The 24394-nt window shown below is 42.2% G+C and overlaps 1 protein-coding gene across 1 annotated transcript in view; it reads right to left on the bottom strand.

Moving 5' to 3' along the window:
• The window catches only part of LOC310942645 (ryanodine receptor 3), a gene marked incomplete at both ends in the record, with an annotated part of 89156 nt that overhangs the window by 19160 nt on the left and 45602 nt on the right, over positions 1-24394 (bottom strand). The window contains 40 exons of the mRNA XM_083908059.1: positions 12-335; positions 417-547; positions 662-743; positions 1481-1719; positions 2428-2488; positions 2713-2762; positions 2925-3046; positions 3138-3205; positions 3288-3403; positions 3510-3633; positions 3836-3911; positions 4480-4542; positions 4677-4823; positions 4919-5008; positions 5810-5888; positions 5978-6141; positions 6395-6535; positions 7039-7129; positions 7635-7855; positions 8234-8403; positions 8926-9046; positions 9120-9228; positions 9377-9563; positions 9798-9933; positions 10065-10168; positions 10868-10997; positions 11399-11513; positions 11627-11900; positions 17215-17346; positions 17568-17670; positions 18326-18526; positions 19226-20030; positions 20710-20936; positions 21386-21472; positions 22004-22169; positions 22283-22443; positions 22522-22588; positions 23247-23446; positions 23527-23735; positions 24073-24247. Of these exons, the coding sequence (XP_083764185.1) occupies positions 12-335; positions 417-547; positions 662-743; positions 1481-1719; positions 2428-2488; positions 2713-2762; positions 2925-3046; positions 3138-3205; positions 3288-3403; positions 3510-3633; positions 3836-3911; positions 4480-4542; positions 4677-4823; positions 4919-5008; positions 5810-5888; positions 5978-6141; positions 6395-6535; positions 7039-7129; positions 7635-7855; positions 8234-8403; positions 8926-9046; positions 9120-9228; positions 9377-9563; positions 9798-9933; positions 10065-10168; positions 10868-10997; positions 11399-11513; positions 11627-11900; positions 17215-17346; positions 17568-17670; positions 18326-18526; positions 19226-20030; positions 20710-20936; positions 21386-21472; positions 22004-22169; positions 22283-22443; positions 22522-22588; positions 23247-23446; positions 23527-23735; positions 24073-24247 (6268 nt within the window). The remainder of the gene's footprint in view (positions 1-11; positions 336-416; positions 548-661; positions 744-1480; positions 1720-2427; positions 2489-2712; positions 2763-2924; positions 3047-3137; positions 3206-3287; positions 3404-3509; positions 3634-3835; positions 3912-4479; positions 4543-4676; positions 4824-4918; positions 5009-5809; positions 5889-5977; positions 6142-6394; positions 6536-7038; positions 7130-7634; positions 7856-8233; positions 8404-8925; positions 9047-9119; positions 9229-9376; positions 9564-9797; positions 9934-10064; positions 10169-10867; positions 10998-11398; positions 11514-11626; positions 11901-17214; positions 17347-17567; positions 17671-18325; positions 18527-19225; positions 20031-20709; positions 20937-21385; positions 21473-22003; positions 22170-22282; positions 22444-22521; positions 22589-23246; positions 23447-23526; positions 23736-24072; positions 24248-24394) is intronic.

The raw sequence follows: 24394 nt of genomic DNA, 5'->3' as shown, positions 1-24394 counted from the left end.
ATTCTTCCCACCTGCGATCCTCTTCATCCATGACGCCTCGTCGATGCCCAGATTGTTGTTGAGGATCTTGAGGATGTTGCCCAGGATGAGGCTGAGGTTCTCCGAGGTGACGGTGGTGCAGCAGACGCTTCCCCCGCTGGCCGGCTGGTTCTCTGGCCCCCTCTCCCACCAGTAGGACAGATAGTTGCAGAGCATGGGCAGCACCACCTCGATGACGTGAGGCATCTCTGTGTACCGCGCTCCAGACTCAGCCATGTCATTGATGTCCTTCATCAGGCCGTCTAGCCGCGGCATCCCGGGACATATATCCTCGACTGAGTCGGGTATGCCTAGGACTAAAAAAAAAAACACACCACAATGGACATATATGTTTATGTCAACATTTACGTCGTGAAAATTACATTTTCAAAACTCACTGGCTCGTTCTCGGGCACTCTTGGTATTAAAAACCGAGCAGGGGTTGTATGTGTTGAGCAACGGCTCCAAGAAGGCCACGGGCAAGGCACCAGCCAGTGTGGCCAGACAGTGTCCCAGAGCTGGCAGCTGTCTGAGGGACACACACACAAAAGAGAGTGAGAGTCGATAAGAACTGCACTTTATATCAGCAAGCTTCTCCGCTATCAAGTATAACACACACGGAAAACTTTGAGTGAGAGGATACCTTTCCACATAGATGTTTTTTCCAGTGCCGAGGGCATAGAGGCTGGTCAGGATTCGATAGCAGGACACTTGGACGTCATCCACTGGAATGAAGTAAAAAAAAAAAAAAAGAGGTAAACAAACTGAGCTTTGTGTTGTAACATAACCTCTATGACAGAATAAAAATGTCAAACCCTTTAAGGAAAAGCATATTTGATAGAGGTGGGCGATAGGAGCGTAAAATTATATCATGACATGACTATAATAATGGTATTTGGTAGAATATTTCACAGGATTTCAAAATAAAAAATAAAAGTGTTTATTTTAAAATGGAACTCTATGTAGTTCACAGTAAAAAAAAAAAGGTATTTATGATGCAAAATGAATCAAGATGAGTAATGTTCAAGATACTTCATTATATGATGTAATTAAAGCTGCAGTATGCAACCTATGATGATTGTTAATGGTGTTTGTGTAAAGCATTTGAGCATAATTTGTATGCTAGACTCATTCTTCATTTGAAAATGGGCTCAGTAAAACTATACAAGCAAAACTATCAGACCTGACTGAGGGACAAGAAGCATTTGTCCCATCAAACTGCTGAATGACAGGGTTTTTTAAGCAGCAGAAATTTTTGTCAGCACTTCTTTGTGTTTTCATTTATACTCCAAACTACTTGCAGCAATCTCTCTTTACCTCTGTTAACTAATGTCACAATTCAACAATCACACGGACATTTGTTAATATTTAAAAGATACTGTTATGTAATGAGGATGCAGCTTGAGATTCCAAATCGACTCATCACTTGACACATTAAACAAGACACTCAGTACGGACTCACGCAGCAGGTCGACACCGAAGTGGTGCTGAGTGATGTGTTCGAACAGAGCGGTCAGGATGGGCAGCAGAGCCACGGTGGTGTAGTTGATGTTCTGCGACACGCCTTTCATCTGCGAGCGCGAGTGCGTGAACTTCCCCAGTTTCAGGTTCTCGAACGTCTTCTCCAGGTCCTCCGCTGCGTTCTCAAAGAACGTCCTCAGCCCCACGCGCACCATCTCCGAACCGGACTTCATCACCGTCCTGTTGGGGGTAAAAGGAGAGTGTAAGGTAATCAACGACTGAAACCAAATGAGGAGATATGAAGGACAGGACTACAATAAACCACTGGGAAATACTTGGAATGCGAAAGACAATACAGTGTAACCAACAGCACGACATGTGCAATTACTTTACTCTCGCAGTCTCTTAAGGTTTTTGCCATGAAATATGAGACACGAGTGTCACCCTGACTCCTCTATCATTGATTCAGTACTGTGTGACTACAACAGCACAATGCATTAATATGATTAGTCTGCCCATATTGCATAACATAGTTGAAATATTCATATTTTTTTATGCACTGATACGTCTGAGTACAGAGTCTTTGAGAATCAGCAGGAACATCTAAGCACAGATAAGAGACAGAAGCACGTTGTGGTGTGAGCTGCATTAACAAACAGTAATATTGTCTCTAAAGACTACTGCAGGCTTTGGACAAAGTATGCCACATAAAAATGTGTTTTGCTTATTTAAATGAGGATACGCTTTGTTTATGCCAGCGCCTCCCACCGGAGACATTGGAGCATTAAGTGTTGAAAAGAAAATGTTTGGTACACATTTCCATTGCTGTTTTAACAAAGGGTTTAAATCACTGGGAAAAAAAACACAAACAATTACCAGTATCAAACCAAGGGCTTATGTTAATCAAGCGGTCTCTGGTAGCCTGAGCTCTGACATATCTGCACCCACCTTGTGTCCAGAGTGTGAGCCAGGATGTGCAGACAGCTCACCATGGTGGTGGAGTCACTCCCTACAATACACCATCAAACACAGAAGCACGCAATAAAAATAGTGCAGTGATAACGCAATAATGAATCATGGTTATGTGCAATCTGTTTCAGTGAAGTTGTTGTCATTTAAAGGCTATCGCTGCTCGTTTAACACAGAATATGTGTTGCGAATTTACCACATACAAGCACATTTCACACATATATCTACATTTACACACACACATTACTGCAGTGATCAGCTTACCAAAAAGTGAAATCCTATGTCTGACAAGAGCTGCCAGTTTACAAAACAGGCTGGAAGTGTGAAGGTTAGAAAAGAGGAGGAAATCAGAAAATCAGTAAATTCTCAGAGAGAAGATTATGAACGAAGACGGTTAGGGATTAAGATTTTTTAGTCGAGCGCTGTAAAGATTTGTTGTCATGCTGTGACACGCACGTTTTTAGTGAATAGCTTACCTGGTGACCATTTCCTTCTCCTTGTTGGAGGCATAACCACTGCTGCTCAGGTTCTTACTGGGAGAGGAGAGGAAGTAGAGAGAGTGGTTCTTGAAGTACTGGTCAATGAGAGGGAGAAGCACCTAAAAGAAAACACATGTATTGGTGTGACAGAATCAGGTCGATGGTTTTACTGTCACACATACACGTTCAGGAGTTGAATTTCTTCCTTACTTTGGCAAAGAACTTGATTTCTTGCTCATGAGGGGACCTGTCTGTTTTTCCACTGGCAGCCATGGCCTCTGGATTGAGAACAATTTATAATTTCGAGAAATAAGACAAATCACGTAATTCACTTTGTAGTAATGAGTCATGCTAGCATACCTAGATGGGCGATGAACTCCTGAGCTGAGTCAACATACTTGAGGAGTTTCTTGAGGAACCTATAGGCAAACCTCTTCTCCATGGAGGAAGAATCCTGCTCCAAGTCCTTCAAACCTCTGTAGTGTAAACAGATTTTAAACAAGGACTCCCTTCACTATTGATAGTTGCTTAAAAGGTTGTGTAAATACGTTTAAAATGATGGTATATTCTGAATGTGTTGACCTTGTGATGCTATAGCCATTGATTTGCAGGAAGCGGAAAAGGTCCTGGGCCTTCTCTCGATCGCGGGCCTTCTCCTTGGCAGTCAACGTGTCGTAGGGCACTACCAGAGGGTGTGTTCCCCCGCCTGAAAGCACACACAACCCAGTGTTCACGAAGAGTGAGATTTCAGAAGACAACATGTACATTACCTCAAGGCACGTCACATAGTAAGACAGAAACCTTGCAATATTATTATAGAGAAAATCTGCCTAGACTAGTTGGGGTGAAATAAAATGGGGGACAGAGTAGAGAAAAGGAAAGAGAGAGAGAGAGTCTTAACAAATCACCTCTACTTCCAAGGTCACTTTTCTTCTTCTTGGCCCAGATGTTGTGGTAATTCTCAGACACTACCTCCACCATTCCCTATGAAAGAAGAGAAATAGGTGGGGGCAGATCCAATCAACATTATTCAGCCAATCCACACCTCAGAATACACTACTGTTCAAAAGTTTGGGGTCACAGGATTAGCATTTTTTGTTCAATGAATGTAACAGTAAATGAATCATAAATACACTGGTTAATGTGGTAAACGACTATTCTAGCTGCAAACGTCTGGTTTTTAATGGAATATGTACATATGTGTATAGAGGCCCATTTGCATTGTTCTAATGGTACATTGTGTTTTCTAATCGCGTTAGAAGGCTATTGGATGATTAGAAAACCCTTGAAAACCCTTGTGCAATGATGTTAGCACAGCTGAAAAACACTTTTGCTGGTTCTTTGAGGAAAGGGCAAAATTATTATTAGGAATAAAAATCATTACTTCTAATCTGTCAATGTCTTGACTATATTTTCTATTCATTTTGCAACTCTTTTGATGAGGAAATTAATGGAAAACACAACAAACTTGTATAGGTGACCCCACACTTTTGAACGGTATTGTATTGCTATTTGGACTATAATAACAGTAAAGGAATTGAAGAAGACTCACCTGTAGTTCCCTGGACAGAACCACAGTGCTGGTGTCTATTGGGCTCGGGTTAAATCCATTTGCCTAGATTGCAGATTTAGAGACACGCAATGAGATGAGCAACATAATCAACTTTGTGTCCATGATTAATGCTCGCGTGATTACAACAGCATAAAACAAGTAAATAAATGTTTGAGGTGAGGTCTTTTCATGTCTACCTGTGAGTTTTGAGATATCTTTCTCATTTTCTCGTTCTCTCTCTGCAGAGACATGCTCTCTCCATCTTTGGTCCTGTCGATGCTCCAGCCCATTGCCAGCATACTCTTTAGGGACTCTCTAATTGGCCATTTGTAAATCTCCTTCTCCTGAAGCGCGGACAAAGAAACGGGGGAGAATAAGGACTAAGCCGAGCAGCTTCACATTCATCTCCTTCACAGATGTCTCATTTGACATACTGCACCTTCTCTGTTAGCGCTTTATAAGTCCTGAGCTGAGGGTGAGTCTTGGCTTTCTCATCAACACAATCTCCATATTTCCATCCAAGCAGCACCTGAGGCACACGGGATACACCGGGGTGAAACACAAACCTCATTGCCTTCTGAGAAGCCTGAGGGCATGATTTATTATTTGAGAAACTGGGTAAAACATTCACGAAGCATAACACATTTATGAGCCAAAGTGCATTCGGTTCTTGCTGTTGTCAGCTGTTGTGATGTGTTTTTTTTTGTTTTTTTTTATACAAACACAACAACAAAAACACGTTGGCACAAAAATGAGCAAGGGCCTTTTACATCGAGGCTAGCACATTGGTTATTGGAAGCATGCCCAGAATATCCTTTTCATTTCTAAAAAGAGAAGCATCATCGAAGGACAGATAGTTATGATACTAGAGGGAAAGAACAGTGTCAAGATTCTGATGTTTGTTTTGTATTTCTTTTTACGAAATGTAAGTTATATTCCAATTTTTTTCAGCAGCATTTAGATCTTGTTTCGCCTGGAGACATTTCTGCACTGCCCACGGGAAGTTGTTTGCTTTATGTCAAGACAGACAAAGGCAACAGCAGCGTTTTACTAAGACGGCTGGAGTATGACTGAAAACAAGAAGAAAATGCCCACAAATACTTTCAAAAGAGAATTCTCCTGCTCAAAACACATGGTCATTCAGCAGTTTGATGGGACAAATGCTTCATGTCCAGACCACAACTTTATATACTGATAGTATTTATTGATAGAGCCTGTTTTCAAATGAGGGAACCAACATAATTAATTATTTCATCAGAAAATGCAGCTGAAATGCTTCAATACTAATACTGCCCCATTTCTCCAGGTGGACACTCATGTTTGGCCTTACCTTCTCTGCAGACCACTTCTCATGGGAATGCTCAGCATATTTGTTGGCAAAGTGCTCAAGCTTTTCTGGCAGAGCAATGCTGGAGAGAGAGGGCGAGAGAGAGTTAGGGTTAGCATATTATGCAAATGCAAGCTACTCAAGTCATCACGCGGTCGCAACCAAGCTTACTTTGCCGTATTGATCGGTTTGGGGTCAAAGTTGCCCTGAGCATCGACAGAAACAGGCTTTTCCACAGTGGTGCTAATGGAGGCGTCCACGTAGTCCGGCGGCAAAGCTCCAGCTATGGCACTGAGGCAAGGCATGGCCATCTTGAATAGCTCTGCGTCATATTTCTGCACGGGATAAAGAGGCAGTTATAAATTTAAATAAAAAACTTACCTACAATTTCTACATAAAGTGGGAGCTCAGAAAAATAAGCAATACAGCCACACTAGTATGAGAGAAACAGGCGAGTGGAAGAGGCACTGATAAAGAACTGTACTTTACAATTACTTGCACTTTAATAGAGACTAGGTTACTTTTTATGTGTTAAAATATATCGCTCAGGAAATGAATGAAAAAAGTGCAATAAGACTGACTTCTCACCCTCTGGGACAGAGAATCAAACACTCCCCAGAAGATCTTCTTGGTGAGCAGCAGCTCGTCCTCAGACGCCGTCCCATAGCTGCCCCATCCCGACGGGAGGCAGTAGTACTTCCAGTTCTGCTCATAGTGGTTGGTTAGCAGCTGGAGGACACACAGGGGTCAACGTTTAATACATGTACAGAATTTAACAGGACAGGACAATTAACAGTGTTTTCAGTGACTGCAGTGGGTACGTTCTCACAGCGCGGTGGCACTGAGCCCTAAATGTATACATGGATGTAAAGATCGAGTGTGTCCACCGCTTCACAGGCCAATCACAATCTATTACACTTCCATTATTTCTCTGCTGAGGCCAGATGGATGGAGAGCAGCAGTGGAGCCAACAAGCATGAAATCACACAGTCCAATACTTCATCTCCTTTGTTTTCCTTCATCTCTCTACAGTACTGTACTGCTTCTAACCCAGATGATTAACCCCCACGTTGGTACAACTGTGCCTGCATGTGTAAGAAAGGTGAACACTTTTTTACTACCTGCAAAAAATGCAGGAAAAGATTAAAAGTAAACAGTGGATAATGAGGCATGCTGGCCACAATGACTGTGAGATAAAGGCGTGATAAGAAAGAGTTGTTGTTGTTGCCCACCCTGAGAGGCATCTTGCAGTATTCGGTCAACAAGGGCACATCAAAGACAAGGCGGTGCAGGAGCTGCTGCAGCATGGAGGGACGGAGGTGTCTGCAAAATAAGGTGTGAAAGAGATAAGAGAGCGCTGCCCTTAACTGGAACATCTTAAGGCTCTGATCTGTTTTTGTTCACATTGTCTCTGAAGGATATTTAGGAAAAGTTAAAGCAAGTAAAGTTTGCAAGAAAGCTGATGACTGTATATAAAAAAAAGCTCAGTTTGAGTGAAAGTCTATGAGAAGATAAATGGACTTCTCACTTGACTTCCAACATTAGTGAACAGTTTCCTGAGGAGTTAATGGTCTCAATTGTTCGTTTCAGGTCTTCTTCAATAGCTGTCCATTTTGTAAATGATGTTCCCATTCAGAGAAAAATAAGACACTAATGCACAGTACATATGAGTGGATATAACAGTGTGACTGACAGCTGGTATTGTCCAATAGAGAAAATGTTGATCTATCCTTGCCAGCAGACACAAAAGTATTTGATATATCAGTGTATCATCAGTATAATCAGATTAAATCATCAGCAAAAGTAGTAATTTTCTTTTGCCCCTCACTTGCAGACAGCCAGGAGGCACTCCTCTATGGCGTCTCTCTGGGCCTTGGTGAGCGAGCGGCCCTTGGAAAGTCGGTAGATGGTGTGGAGGGTGGAGTCGATGAGGCTGGCGTAGTGTTCGGTGCCAGCGAACAGAGGAGCGCAGCGGGTGAGCAGCGGGAGCATGGCGGAGCCGATGTAGCGGTTCATAGCCAGGGCCGTCTCCGTGGTACAGAGACACTCCTGGAAACCAACGAGAGAGACACGGGTCAACAGCTGTGCCGTCTTCTAGCTCATGTCACTCTTTACTGTTGTTTCTCCATTGTAAACAACATAAACACACATATTTAAAGATATAACATCTAACCTTTCTGCATAAACTATATAAAAATGGCATAACTAATTGTAATTATATGATTTGAGTGAGCACCATATGGATTTAAAAGTTTAGATTTTTGTGTCATTGATAAATAAAAAGCAACACATCTGTACCCAGAAACTCCTCATTAGTATCAAGAGCTTGCTCAGTGTAATTGATTGTGCAATGACCTGATGAAGTTCATGTTACAGAGACAGGCCATTCATCACTTCTCCACTGTGCTGTTGTGCCGCTTCACCCACCGTATCCAGAGAGGTGGCAGCCTTCAGGTCAGGCAGGAAGCCAACTTCGAGCAGGTGCAGCAGAAAGCTCTGGTCCTCGACGCCATACACTCTGTCCAGAAATAGGACCATGGGGGCTTTGTGGTCTGGACAAAAGCAGGCTGACATGTCCGGTTCTGTCATTGACCCATCTGGATGAGATTATGGCAGAGAAAGGAAAGTGGGTAATCCATGTAGTGAAATACACAGTGAGCAGGCCACAGGATGTAATGGCAGGGTTGTTTTTTTTTAATTAGAGGAGTTGTGTGAGTTCATTAGGCAGATTGCAGCAGCAGCAGCACGTGAATGAGAGCCTGGTGCGGTCTTCACTCCGCGCCTGCTGACAGAGCTTGTGTGGTGGTGCGCACAGCAGCAAATTTAAGAGGCCGAGTCTTTCCCAGCTTATGCAGATCAATCAATAGAGCAAGACAGCTTGCTATTGAAATGATCTGGCTTACTCAGAGCTATGGGAGTGTGCAGTAAAATGTTGCTGATTAAAAGGGCATGAGCGGTGAAATGTAATGAATATCATTCCGCTTTGGACCGAGCGTGCAAAGCAGAGGGCTATACATAAGTATATTTAAAGGTTAGCCCTTCTGTTGTAGCATGCATGTAGCATATGACACTTCCACTGATGGTTGAAAGGTGTTGGGAGCAAATATCAATACCAGTACCTTTGTTGATAATGGGCATTTTGAGTGGTATACTGATAATGCCCACAAGGTCTTCAGTTGGTACCAAAGAACGCAGGATGGCACGGATACGTAGAGCTTCACCTTTTCCCTTGTTGATGAGCTTGGAGGAGGAAAAAGAAGTGAAAACAGGGAAAACTAATTTACAATTTAAACAATCACAGAAAAAAACATACATGCATTTCTGGGGCACAACGTCCCAAAAGGTCTATGAGCGCAGAGTAGAAGGACATAATGGCGTTGCCCATGTGCACCACCTCCTCTTCATCATCACCATCAGCAGACCTAACACAGTGGGAAATTAGCATAGAGAAAGATTGCAAAAAAAAGTTGAGGAACATCTATGAAGGGCATGACTACAAAGATGAAAGTCACAGCTAATCTTCAAGTTAATCCCTCAGGATCGATTTGATCTTTGACTTTGTGGCCTTACACGTCAGAGCTGAATCCTTGGACAGAGCCTGGCAGGTCCAAAGCAGGCGTCTCCGAGATTTTGATGGCTTCTTTCATTGCAGCTAAAAGGCCGTTCCCACCCTCTCCCCTCAGCGCAGGTCCAAAGCACTCTGGACGACGGATTAGCAGCTTGACCACGACACTCGAGTTCTCCTCCACACTTTCGCCTTGTACACAAACAACACAAAATATGAATGGAGTAAATACAGACCAGCGTGGGGAATAGACAATGTCAGCATAAAAATATTGCGTATAGCTGAAAGCCTCAGGCAAAATGCCAAGTGGACTTTGCCTTGAGCACCTGAAAGAAGTTTAAACTGTGAAAGTGATGCAGCAAAAGAATAAGCAGAGAGGTAAAGCAGACAAAGACTGAGAGTGGGAGATAGTAATGGCACTCCTACCATTGACGAAGACGGCAAACCGCAAGAAGGAAAGGTATCGTTCTCCTTCAATGGGGTTCCAACCAATGTCTGGATAACCTTTAGCCAGAAGCATTAGACAACTCTGGAGACCGCATCCTGCTAGGTACGTGACCACCTTTTGATACAACGCACGCATAACATTTCATCATTTTTGCCTCATCATATACAGCTTTAATCTATTAATTCTTTCGTTTCTAATAGACTTTTTTGTCTATGAAGATGACGTATTGACTAAAGCTCACACACCTTGTCCAGATCGGGTTCCTCCAGTGCGAGAGCCAGGCCGTTGTTGTCCATCACTGAGGAAGCGGCCACATCTAATGGAGTGGATCCCCTCATAGAGGGTGAGGCTGCACAACAAAGAACACACAAAAGGTCCAACTCTAACTTATGTAATATCTCTGGAGAACTAGCTTGTATGTGTCTTCATGCATCATCAAAACGCTTTGGAAACAGTAGGGAGTGGTGTTTCAAATCTTTGCATTAGACTGTTAAGCCTGTCTGTGAGCAGAAAGAATGGAGTTGATTAGATTTCGGTTGTGATCGTGTGATGCATATGGAGGTTTGTGTTTTTATTATTAGATTTCTTTTTCCCCTGCTTATACTGTCACATAACGTGTCACCAGTTTAATGAACAATCTATGAAGTAAGTTTGTGTGTGTGTGTGTGTGTGCATCCAGGGGAAACGCTCTCTCTCTTGGCACAGCAGGGTGCTCACTAAGACTGTGGCATTGCCATCTTCTAACAGAATGTGAGATGAGTCGCTCTCCTTGTTGAGAGACTCTCAGTGCACTGACTCACAATTACACACACACGCATCTTCTGAGGTGTGTGCCTGATGTATGTTAGCTCAGAGACGCAGAGCAAATTCCTATGATAGTAAAAGTGTCAACCATTTTAATGAGGATGCTGGTGATAGTGTGCGAACAACCATACAATATCCCGCTAACCTTTATTTGTGTGTTGCGTCTTCATTCGGTAAATTGATGAAGAAGTTTGGGATCAATGTTTCACAAAGCTAATAATCTGATAACATGATTTATACCCACCTAGTCCCACGCTGCTGTTCTCCAGCAGGTAACTAAGGTGGTCAAACATGGCCTTCTGGTTCTGACGGCTGATCCTGCAGAAGTAGCACAGGAAGCGACAACAGCTGGCCACCATCTTGGGGAAGGCAATTTCCTGTAGGGTAGCACATACAGACTAAGAAGGGTCAAACATCTGGCCTGGTTGTGTTTTAATTAAGAAATTGCAGTAGGTTTTTAAGTCTCAGCAAATGCAAATTGTGCATAAAATTGTAATGTGCCCAAAAGCAGTTTTGGAGGACGGTATTGAGTTCAGTGCAGAGGCTTCCTCCAGCCTTGATGCTATTAATTCCCCTGCATATCTTTGTATAATTAAACTCTAAAAGGTCTGACACCTTCGCACGCTGCCTGCCACAATCTACCCTTTGTGGCCTCAGCCAAAAGAAAAAGTCCACCTACTTTGTTAATGCACATCACACATCACACAAACATAACACACATGACAACTGGTCTTTCTATTAGCAAGGTTCATCATAGAGGTAGATGTTGTTAAACCTGGGATTTGTCTCCTCCGAGCACATTGACCATGACCTCCATGACCGTCTCATGCATGCCCAGTATTCTCATTAGGTTCGGGTGCTGGTAGAACACTTTGTTGTTCATGATGTCACTAAAGAAAAAAAAGAGACAGATATATTGAACATTAAACAAGATCGACCTTTTCTCAAATCACATTATCCTCTAGTTGTATTTCAGGTGGACAAGTAAAGTTGCCCAACTGACCCAAGTCCATCAATCATGAGCTTCTCCTCTTCTTTTCCCATGCGGACAGACAGCAGCGACCTGATCTGACCCAGGGAGGCCAAGAGGTTGATGGTGTCTTGCACAGAGGCGGCGCTGATGGTGTACGCCTTCCTCATGGCGCGAAGCAGTTCGCCGATGCTGTCGTACTGTCTCCTCAGGAGGCTGAACATCTTGCGTACGAGCTCTGGGTCCTGTATGTGACACTCCTGGGCCCAGCTGACCATGGTCTGAGAGATCAGCTCCTTCAGATTTGCTGGGGGGGGGGGGAGTTGGTATTTAGTCAATCTGCAAAATCATGCACGCATGGAACAACACGAGCATTTATTTATTTAGAGTCCTGTTTCCGGTCACCTGACAATGGTTCTCACTCTTCTCTGTTTGATTTTCCTGTCTGCTACAATCAAACCATTGTCAGATGAGTTAACACAAAGCTAATAAACACAGAGCATTTTGGCTGTTTTTTCCATTACTATGTTTAAACATACAGTATATACAGAGGCTATAAGAATGTGCAATATAGAGTGTCTTATATCCTTTTTTCAGCACAACCTATAGGCAAAAAAAATCATTTCCACCAACTAGATCAACACAACTTAGCAAAAAGTACACAAAATCATATTTCATTTGTGAAATGTGCCTTTTTTAAATATAAACAAAAGAAAACGGTCTATTTTGTGACTTCTGCACAATTACTGCCACTTTATATCACAACTAAAAATGTGATATAAGTGCATGAGCACTAAGGGTTGCGCCTATAATCTCTCTGTTTTTCTCAGTGTAGCAGTGTTTAGATCACCCAGCGACATTCCTAAGCTGCACACAGGAAGTGATTTGTTTTATGTCGAGACAGACGGAGGCAACAGCGACATTGTGATAGTAGAAAAACCCAGTTGGCTCTAAATAGGTTGAAGTATGAATGAAAACATAAAAAGGGACAACCCGTGGGGTTTAGAAGTGAATTCTACTGCTCAAAAAAACCTGGTGGCTCAGCAAACAAAGGCTCCCTCAGTCAGGTCCTGTTATTATTGCATGACAGAGTCTGTTTTTCAGATGAAATAATGTTGTTTCTGTTCACCAAGACACCAAACACAACGCAGAATACAACTGACGTGAGCCGTGAGAAGCTAAAATGTCTGTCGCACAGCAAACACTACTCTGATCAGTTGTCCAAATGAAAATAACGAGTGCAATTTAACTCAGTGAAACTACTTTTAGGGAATGTTGTGGTTTGGATCAGCCAGTAAACTTGGCACTTGACAGCTTTGTCTCTCTTGATTCCATTACGTCTAAATCCTTGCATTGATTTACTGTTAACATAGGCTGTTAACAAAGAGTTCAGAGTTATGGTTAAGTGTTTTATTTTTCCCCTTTTTATTCAATAAAAAGTGAGGAAAACATAACATTTCTTTGCCTCTTATTTGTCTGCATAATCAGAATTTTCTTTCCTCTTAAAATTAAACTAAGAAGCTTTCAAATGAGCCCAGGGATTTGGTTACAATCAATCCTTGGAGAAGAAGGATGGTGTGTGTGCCTGGTGATAATATACTGAAATATGATTCTTCACTATGCTGCTCACAAAGATCATTATAAAATGATATTATTACCCTAAACCTATGGTGTAGATGTAATTGAATGATGCAGGCGTCTCTCATTTTCAACAACAATATAAAAGTGATTGTTTATTGAAGGAATTACAGCGAAGTGCTGCATCGTCTCCTAATCCCTAATACATACTCACAACCATTCTCCTTAAGACACTTGAGTACATCCGTAAAACTATAGACACACCATTTATCCAAACACAAATCTAAATAAGACTGATGATAAAAGAGCCTTCACTTGACTTTTGCACGCCTTGATACTCAAAAAAGACTCAAAAGCACAAAGAACAAAAACATTCAAAGAGGGCCATGGTATGTCTCTAAAGCAGAGGTAATCAGCTCAACGACGTCATAATCACTTTTCTTCTATTCTATGGAAAAGAAAACAGATTGTGATCTCAGTGGAGCGCGAAAAGACAGATGTGTTACGTAAAGAGCAGCGGCGGCGGCGGCGGGGAGGCGGAGGATGTATTAATAGTTTTGCACGTTAGGACACTCCACTTCTGTGGTTAAACTGAGACATTTGTTTGGACAGCGCAAATGTGGGCTACCCTTAAGGCTTCATTAAAACCGGATCAATAGGTTCTCGTGTGGGCGTACGCACGTGTGTGTGAGTTAGGGCGTACGAGTGAACGTTCGTGAAATATGAATACACAAAGGACAGAAAGGCATCAATTTAACAACTGGGGACCATAAAAGATGGCGCAGTTTACGCACAATTGATTTCTTTAAAAGTATTGCAATTAGGTGATTGTATTTTTAAAGGCTCCTGCCGTCAATTCTGTTGATTGGTTTTCCAAAACCTATCTGACACCAGGCTGTCAATCAATGTGTGTGTGTTCTTGTACTTGCGGCATACTGAGGACCAGTGAGGGATTTTAACCAACAAAGTGAGGTCATTTTTACAGAGTGAGGACATTTTGTCCGGTCCTCACTTTGTTTTCATTGAAATCACTTCCTTAGGTTGCTATAACATGCTATACTCAATTTGTCAAAAAAAAAAAAAAATCTAATTTTGGACGACAGGACGTTTTTGTCAAAAAAAAAATTCAAATGTTGGGTCAATTTTTGTTTTTCAAATTTTGGGTCAAATATTTTTTTCAAATTTTGGGTCAAATTTTTTTTTCAAATGTTGGGTCAATTTTTTTTTTCAATTTTGGGTCAATTTTTTTTTTCAAATTTTGGGTCAAATATTTTTTTCTAATTTTGGGTCAAATTTTTTTTTTAAATTTTTTTTTGCAAATGTTGGGTCAATTTTTTTTTGCAAATTTTGGGTCAAATTTTTTTTTAAATGTTGGGTCAAATTTTTTTTTCAAATGTTGGGTCAATTATTTTTTTCAAATTTTGGGTCAATTTTTTTTTTTAAATGTTGGGTCAATTATTTTTTTCAAATTTTGGGTCAAATATTTTTTTCAAATTTTGGGTCAAATATTTTTTTCAAATTTTGGGTCAAATATTTTTTTCAAATTTTGGGTCAAATTTTTTTTTCTAATTTTGGACAACATAGTATAGTATGACGTTTTTGTCAAATTTTGAACTAAACATTTTTGTTGATGTATGATGTTTTTGTCAAATTTTGGACCAAAAATTCAAAATCGAAGAAAAATTTCCAGCCCTTTTTGCTCTGGGGCTCCACCTGAAGACATTTTATGCTACTGCAACCAGTAGTTCTTTGTAGATATTTGTAATTATGTTGATTTATAAAGTGGAAATGATGGTCCCTACTTTGCCAGCAACCCAGTCCTCAGTATGCAGCAAGTACAAGAATGTGTGTGTGTGTGTGATGGGGGGAGGGTCAGAACATCACAGTCAGCAGTAACTGATCCTTTTCGCCGAGCGATGCGTGGGTGTCAGAGAAAAGGGCAGACGCGCCGTCCTGCACCAAAATAAGAGGCAACAATTCTTCCCCTGAGCCAACATGCACCACAACACCTGGCTCTCTCGTTCTGTCACGCGATCAAAGAACACTTGCTCGCTCCTTTTCCCTTTCCTTGTCTGTTCCCCTCACTACACACCTACGAACAAATCTGACCTGTCTAGAGTTACACTGATGAAAGCCGGAAAGGTTTGAGAGCTGTCTCTTACTCACACACATATAGTGGAGAGAGAGAGAGAGAGATGTTTAAAAACCAGTGTGTAAAATGAGGGAATTGTTGTCCTATTCATTCTTTTTCATCATAGACTCATTGAGGAACATGAAAGTGACAGAAGGAGGTTAACATACAGTAGCGGCAGTAACCGCTCAGAATACTTCTTCACTCATGCATTGTTTACATGTTTGCTGTGTCGCCGTTTTTCTCTTCACTGCATTACCGACAGACATAATCTGCTGAGAATATTCACCTCACACTCTCACGCCAGCGATTACAGAAGTGACGGGATGCTCCTGAACTACAGCGGCCACCGTAAACAAATCTGTGCACATCTATAATCTATACCCAGAGTTCCTACACATTTTTCATTTCAAAATTCCATACTTCCAGAATTCTCGGATGATTTTTCAGTCAATGTTAAACACCTGAATACCAATTGTTAGATGCTTATTATGGAAATAAATGCTTTTAAAATCCCTCACTCATTTTTCATGAAGCCAGCCCTCGGGAAAACTTTGCATCGACCCATGACACGTATGGAAAATAATAAATGAGAATCGCAGTCAGTAACAGTAACCATGGTAACTCGAAGCAATTCTGCAGACAGCTTGATTAGTTTCATATCATCTACAGGTAGGCTATGGTGCGTTAGTAACTTGTTTTGATTTGTACATATTAATATATTTAATTTTAGAAAGTGAAATAATAGTCTGGAAACAACAGTAAAATTTTTCCATACTTTCTTCCCTTTTTCCATAATTATTCAGACCTGGAAATTACTCCAATTAAATTCCATATTTTTCCATGCTGCATAGGAACCCTGTATACACACTCTCGAATGAATTAAACCTACGTCTGCTACTCAGTAATCCTAGTGGACAGACTGTAGATCTAAACAGACTTACATTTTACTTCACAAATAGATTTTGCAAAGGGTTTTTTAGCAGTAAGAGAAAAATCTGGTTTTATATTAGTCTCTATAAGCAATAAAATGATGCTATATCTTCCTTTACTGCCAAAACAATGTCATTCTTGTGAAAGGTCACACATAAGAGGTAAAAGATGGGCTGTTTTCTACTTTGTACCATGTGATTTTTTTGCTTACCCTTTAGGTAGTAATTTGCAATTAGAGATTGACTGGTAGTCCCTTACATAGAGTGGTACTTGACATATAAATGTACATATATTTTCTTATGATGCACTTGCAATGTGTTTTTATTCCTGCAGTTGCGATTGTGTCGTTTCCCCCCCCCTCACATGTACATTGACATAATCAGGTGAATCACTTGTTTTTTTCCTCATCTCCTTATCTCTTTTAGAGAGGCCGACATAAAATTGAAGCCGCTTCTCCACCCAGCCGCCCGCCCCCCCACCATTACCATAATGAAAATGAAAAAGAAATTGAAAAAGAAATGACTGGCGCCCAGCGCGTCGCTCCACGTGAAATTGGCAGACAGATTGAGGCGAGATTTAAAGGGTGCTCGCGTGTCGCTTTTTTCCAATTCGCCGCGTGCTTTGAGCGAGGAACAGAGAGAGAGAACCCGAACAGAAAGAGATGAAAGCAAATGTAAACAAGCAGAGTGCAGTTGGTTGCGAAAGGATAACCTGAGTTCATCAATCTTTGCAGTAAGGATGTTGTAAAAGCAGTAACATCAATGCCTTGCTCAAAGAACTGTCAGGACCGTTGTTTTGTAATGTTGCTATGGTTACAAGACGTGCAGTTCTCTCTCGGACTCAGAATATGAATTTACAAATTGAATGCTTAGTTATTTAGTCGGTGCATTCCCTCAGGTTCAAGGACAATTATCCAACAGCTTTAATAATAATTTTAATAACATCAGGAAATAAAAAGGGAAATGTGAGATTTGCTTACACGGTGCGGCTTGTTCCTTCTCCGTGGGCTTTTCCGCTTTGAGAGACTGGCCTTTAATCTTGTTCACCAGCATTAGGAGGCGAGCTTTAATTGACACAACTTGGTCGTGTTCGTCTTCCTCCATAGGGATTCCTATAGGACACAGACAGACACACCATTAAAATATGAGGAGCATATTGAAGCACTCGGGCTTGTATTTCAGTGATGTCATGTGTATGATGTGTTGCATGGGATGCACAGTATATTTTCCATATACTTTAATTTGAAACGCTTTTTCTGTCTTTAAATGGCAGCAATAATTCACAAGAGGAAAACCAATGAAGGTGCTGCTCATAAGGGTTTTTGCGTCTCACCACAGTGCAGCTGCAGCTGATTGTGAAAATCGTAGAGTTCCTCCTGGATGTCAAGTGGACATGGACAGTCCTCGCCCGTGCTGAAGTTAAGCAGCATGTTGATCTAAAATATGAAATCAGACAGTTGTGTAAACACAGTGATATGATAGTTTACCTTTTCTTTCTTTGTTTTTTAAAAGCAATCTGGAAATGGTTTGATCTTACAGTCAGATTTACTAGATCTACTCTCACTCAGCAGTCACACACCGAAGGACTCCACGAGTCATTAAAGTGGCTGTGAAGCACTGAGTTCCGTCCCTGGCTGTGACCCTAATGGGCCTCTGTTCTGTGTGAGCGTGTGCACTCTCACTGGAGCGTTGACATCACAAAATGATGAATTTGCCTCGAGGCTTTGTTCAATAGACCGTACAAACTAAAGCAAGAGCTTTCGGTCACATTTGCAGGACCAGCTCTTGGTCTTGAGGCAAAAAAAAGAGGGAAGTTGGCACATAAAAGCCAGAGTGGGGTGTAAAGACGGGGAAATAAATGATCCATATATCTGGAAAATTAGAGATGTTATGTAATGAATCACCTCGTTACATGCATCATTTGAAGCAGTGAGCCTGTGGGCTTCGTCCTTGTCATTCCCCTGGTCCTGTTCACCATGATTTCAGCTCCCGTGATATTGTAATTATGACATATGATCTAAAAGAGCTGATTTTTTTTTGTTTGTTACTTAATTACCAACTATTAATTTGCCAACTTTACCAAAACCTCACCTGCTCTTGAGGTGGTGATCTGAACTCTTTGGTTTTCTTCGCCGTCACCGCGGCAGACATGTTGAGCGCCAGCATGAGCTCGTTGTAGCGGAACTTCTGATTGTACTGCAGCTTCGAGACGAAGCTGTCGGAGAACGACACGATGGCCTCGATGCGGTGTTTCAGCTCGCAGTCGCAGAAATAGTGAAGCAGCTCACACATCTGGTGGGGGAACAGACACGAGGGAGGAGATGAGCAGCAGATACGGTTAGATCGCACAGATGCTGCAAGCGAGTCTACATTATCTCATTTATTTAAAGAGTAATTTTACCTCGTGAGATCGTTTGTTAGAGATGAAGACAGACAAAGCTGTTTCGTGTGTGACTGACTTCTGAGTGTGTCTATTACAGTGGAGCAACAGAGCATTTGACTGAGAGCACAGCTGTGTTAGTGTTCATCCATTTAAATGGCACTTACATGGTACATGAAGAGTGTTTATTAAAATCTAACCCTCGTAATGGGACGCCCCCCCCGTCAAGAACTTGATACGTCATCACATGAGCAGATATGACATGTTTTTTCTCAGAGATTTAACATCATCAGCCGTTTAATCATGACTGTGGACGATGGGCATTATTAAGCATGTCAGAAAATGTCTTCAGCGCATGGGAATAGTGCACAAGAGACTGCAAACAAGTTCCGGTGTAGAAAGTGTAGCTAAATAACATTCTAACAAATGCTTTATGATGGAAATATTCTTGGAGTCGATTCATCTGTGAAAAAGATCAGTTTGAAGAGCCACTTAGCCATACCTTACCCTGTGTCTCAAGAATCGCGAGTGAGCCTTAATGTCAGTGGTTTGGATTAAAGTCTAACACATTGAAATAATGCTGGATTTTTTTCGTGTGCGTTCATAATTACCTGTCGCTTCACAGGCTCAGGCAGCCTCTTTTCCAGCAGCCCTTTCATTGGCTGTTTGGCCTCTTTGGCTGCTTCCTCTTCTCCAGCTTCCACTGCCTTCTCCTCAGCTCCGGTAAGTCCTTCTTTGTCTGTGGCCCCAGTTAGTCCCTCCTCGTGCGTCTCTCTGAAGACATTCGGGTCAATGAGCAGCAGGATCTTGTGAACGTCCTCACTCCCTAATATGCCCATAGTCAGCAAGGTGCTAATGAGCTTCAGGATCGGCACAAACTGGTACTCCACGCCTCCTCCCACGGGATCCCGGATGTGGTGCCCTCCACCTTGAACGGCCTCTGTCAACATTAATATGGATTTCTCCTTCAATGAATCCAGTGGGATCTGTGGACTGTACAGATGCTCCCGTTTGGTGCAGATAAAACAGGGCGGTGCAAAGTTGAGGCGCGGTTTGAGCGAGGTGCTGAGCCCCACCCCCGGCGGGAGGTGCTTTTTGGAGGCATCGTTAAAGAGGCGTATGGAGCGAGTCTCGGCCGTGACGGGGATGATGAACTCGTCTTTCATCATGAGCCGTGCCTCTTTAGCGGTCTCCAGGTGGATGCTGATCAGAGCGTTGTAGAAGCCCTCGCGTAACATGCCTGACAGGTACTGGTTGTCGATGGTGTACAAGAGCTGGGACTGGTCCAGGTGGCTGCAGAGCGCGTGGGCCACACGGGTGTTGCCCAGAGCACAGAGGGCACAGTAGAGCTTTAGCGTGTGATAGTGGAACTTCCTCAGGTCCGCCTGCTCCGACAGCTCCATGATGTCAACACACCTTTAGAAAGAAAATGGAAAAAGTACTCAGAGCATTTCAGCTGCTTTTTCCATTACTATGTTTAGACATACAGTATAGAGGCTATAAGAATGTGCAATATAGAGTGTCTTATATCCTTTTTTTTTCTAAATATATATATTTTCAATTATATAAACACACCTGAGCAAAAAGTACTGAAAATGTTTTAAATCGGATTGAATTAGCGAAATTTGGAAAGACTGGCTCGTTTTTAGGAACAAAAATAAAAGACAAAACTGTCTATTTTGTGACTTCTGCACAATTATTGCTTTATATCACTACTCATCATTTGATATGAAATGAAATCATAAGTTTGACTCAACAACACATAAGAAGATGGAAAAAACATGCATTTTTTGAAGCCTGAAGGATGTCCATATAAGGAGTTGTGTATTATTCCCATGGCAATTTAGCAAGGGTGCACCTGTGGCACCCACAGAAAGGCCAATATATTTATTTAAGATAGTGTATGTCACAATGAAAGCACAACAGACATCTAGTGAATCACTTACAGTGGAATGCAACACTACAATAGTATGATGATCTTTATGTGTGTATATTAATGCATTGGCTGTGTCTATGCGATCAATAACCATAATGCAAATCTGTTTATCTATCACCTTTCAGCATCAGCATGGACAGTGGGTGTTTTTCTTTGTACCTGTTCTCCTCCGGTATGTGCACAGCCAACATCTGCAGGGGCTCTACACACTGCACGACCCAGCCGTGTCGCTCGTTGACTCGGGCCGTTTCCACCTTCAGGAATATGTTGGGCATGCGGCTCCACAGCACCGCACTGATGGTCTGGACGTCCAGGCGAGGCGGACACTGCGGCACCGGGTTCTTGTGCTCGCTCTTAAAGATCGCTGACGACAGAGGCATGGCATTCTGGAGAGGGCAAACAAGCAAATGATGGGTGATGAAAAGAGTATGATAATAATAATAATAAAGTGTTATGAAATGTCAAACAAGCTGTTAAAAAGCTTTGCATATTCACTCGCTACAATGACCTCCACAGTCTACACCATGATTTGCTACGGTGTAAAAAGAGTAAGTATCTTTCTCTGGGAGACTCAATCTGTATATGTGTTATTTGTCATGTTAATTATGTCAGTGCAAACTCTCCTGCTAGTCACATAATCTCTGCGTACTGAAATAATATTAGCCTGTAGTCCTCAGTGGACTGAGCCAGTGTAGCGCTGCATAATCCTTTATAGGACTGCATTTCTAGACATGTGAGAAAAGTGACTGGATGCATTTTTTTCGTGCTGTCGTGATTGTACAGTCACCATGATGTGTGTGGAGCTGTGACGGGGACATTTCAGGGACTGTATTACCTTTATTTTCGCCAGCTCAAACTGAAAGAGATTTGGGCTTGTGGGTCTCACAAACACAGCAGGGAAGAGCTTGGTGTTTGGTTCCACCTGCAGCACAGAAGCAAAGAAGAGCAGATTCATGAAAAGGCGTATACAATAAAAGCTAGAGAGGCATGACTTGAGGAAAAGCGGCTTAATGACGCATCACGAAACCCATTCTGCTTAGCGTCTGCGTGATCCTCTGGGTGTCAGGTGGCGGCATGACTCAGCACTGGGTGAAGCCTCGCAACACACTATTTCAGTATAGGCAAAATAAGACGATTATATGCTCTGAAAGTTTCATTAAGATTTACTTTTTAACAAGCTAATTCTACTTTTGCATTTCAGTGTTGCTGATGTGTCACTGCTGTGTTTGGGGAATGTGCAAAGATGCAAGAGGATTCATTCTATAGGTCAACAGGATAATCTAAAGATAGATTCATAGACAATGGAGTGGATGGAGCAACTCTACAAAGTAAAATTGAGCTTCATGACTATTTTCCATTACTATTCCAATTTGTATTTTTTTTATTAAACTTTAGAATCTAAATTTGGGCTTTATTTATTGTTTTTTTTCTTTGTAAAATGTGCATTTAGTACCTGGTAAGATGTGGATATTTCCTTGCCATTGACAGTGAATGACACCAGGCCAGTGGCCAGGTCAATCAGACAGCCAATCTCCAGGTCCACGTTGCTGCGACTGGACGCGTGAGCGGCGCTGGTCACGTCACCTCCCCACACCATGTAGCAGTTACTTCTCTTAACACTGTCAGAGAGCAAATAAACTCAATCATCTCATTCGTTACGGTCAAGCGCAGTATACGCTGAATAAAGTACTTCATTTTTAAAACGCCAAACTTTACCAACTAGTCTTCTCACCTCTCATGGACTCGTCCTCGCTCGTCGCCCAGGGTCACGGTCACCGTTCTGTTTTTGCCGAGGTTGAAGTTGTTGCTGTAGTAGTGGTAGTCGGGGGTAACCCATCCGACCCACACACTGGCAGGGTCCTGACCGGCAAAGACCCTGACTGAGTGATAGTGCTGCAAAGGCACAGATATCAGAGTCAGCGATAACTGGAAATGTTTTAACCACAAAAACAAACAAAAGTGAGTCAGTACCATCGTGATGCTGCTGTAGTCAACTCGTCGACTTTCCTCACTGTGCCTCACAGACCTCAACGGATACCTTGCAAAAGCATAAATGACATCAGTGACTACGATGAACAAGTGATCATTTTGAGCAGTACTGTTAACGCGGACCTAGAGAGATATTAATCGATAAAGTCAAAAAATGTTAGGGGACTTTAAAGGGATGTTTTACCCTGCTTCTGATGTCTCCGTATGGGAAAAAATAAAGTTTCTCTTGTATTTATGTTGAGGATGTGCCTAATTTTAAGACTTGTGAGAAGCGTTGTGAAAAACGTCTTCAAGAAAAGTCCGGTTTCTACTGGTTCAATGACATTTGGAGAACGATGACCTGTATGAATGATAATCTTCTGCTCCTGGTCTCTTTCTTTTGTCTCTACCTCTCCCCCCCCACCTCTCCTCTGTCTCCCATTTTTTCCTTTCACCGCAACCGGTCGATGCAGATGGCTGCACATCTTTGAGTCTGGTTCTGTCAGAGTTTTTCTCTCCACTGATGCCTTCTTGCTTGTTCATTGTGTGAACTGTTGGGTTTCTCTGCTCTCCATGATGTTGTCTATGTACACTGCCTAGTGATTATGTATGTTATGACTTGGCGCTATACAAATGCAATTGAATTAATCTACACAGACAATGTCAGAATCAAATAATATGTTGGCCCCAAAAAGGTTAATCCAAACTAAAACACACAGGTTCGTTACCTATGTTTCACTTTCAGGGTTTCTTCCTCGTGGATTCCGTTCATGTCTACAACAGGACTGCACTTGAAGAAGGAGTGGAACTCAACAGGCATGCTGAGGCGACAAAACACCATGTCGGCGTTACTGTTCTGTGTGCCGAACGTCTTGTGGGTGACTTTAAGACAGGGGGGGCTTTCGATGGTGCCGTCAATCCTGACCACCTGAGAAGAGTTGAGGTCTTTGCATTCATTCAATCGCTTTGGTTAAAATGTGTGTTTTTCCTCTCCGCTTTTGCACTCACTGCGATGTGGTTGTGGTCCTTGGGCACGTTGATAAAAGTCGGCAGACGCTTGCTGAACCACATGGTGACCTCTCTGTTCATGTTGACGGAAAACGGTTCGAATCCTTCCTGAAGGCCACACATGGTGTAGTACTTGAAGGTGCTAGCATCTTTCCCCAGATTCATACGACCCACCTGACACAGCCCCAGGCTACACACGGGGATGAACCCTGAAGGGAAGTGACAGGAAGTGACAGCAGCAGAAAAGGGCAGAGAAAATAAGAGCCTTTAAGAACAAAGACAAGAGGGACAGCGGGAAAAAATCAATCCAGCTTTTTGCAAATGTGTCACATTAAATAAGGCTGATTTCCTTAGAGAGAGCCGCTTTTTTGACTTATATCCACAGGAAAGTCAGTCCAGGTCGTTCCCTGCTTTGCATGCAAAGGCTTCATTGAAAGATAAGTGGAGGAGGTCGAGGACAGGAAACGGTCACACACTCTGCGACTGGATCTGTAGCCACACACGTCACACCTGTCCACATTTGCATCCACACTCTTTCTCTCTCACCATCCTCAGTTTCAAAGTCAGTGAAGCACAGTTCAGAGCCCTTGGTGGTGATGAGGATTTCTCCGTTCAGGGTGAAGATCATGGACTTGTCCTCCATGTTGATCATGCACCCCACCACGTCCCCCGCATGCCAGCACCGCCCAAACAAATGGCTGCCCATGTTGAGACACTGGCCCTGTTTTTAAAAGAAAAACACATACATATAATACATTGTGATAATAGATTATAGCATAAGCACTAAAAAAAAAAATATTATTTTGAATAAAAATCATTATTTCTAATCTCGTCAATGTCTAAAACAACAATATTTCCTATTCATTTT

The sequence above is a fragment of the Microchirus variegatus genome (assembly GCF_963457635.1).
Source record: "Microchirus variegatus genome assembly, chromosome: 21".
Taxonomy (NCBI): Eukaryota; Metazoa; Chordata; class Actinopteri; order Pleuronectiformes; family Soleidae; genus Microchirus; species Microchirus variegatus.
This window is presented reverse-complemented; position numbering and strand designations above follow the sequence as displayed.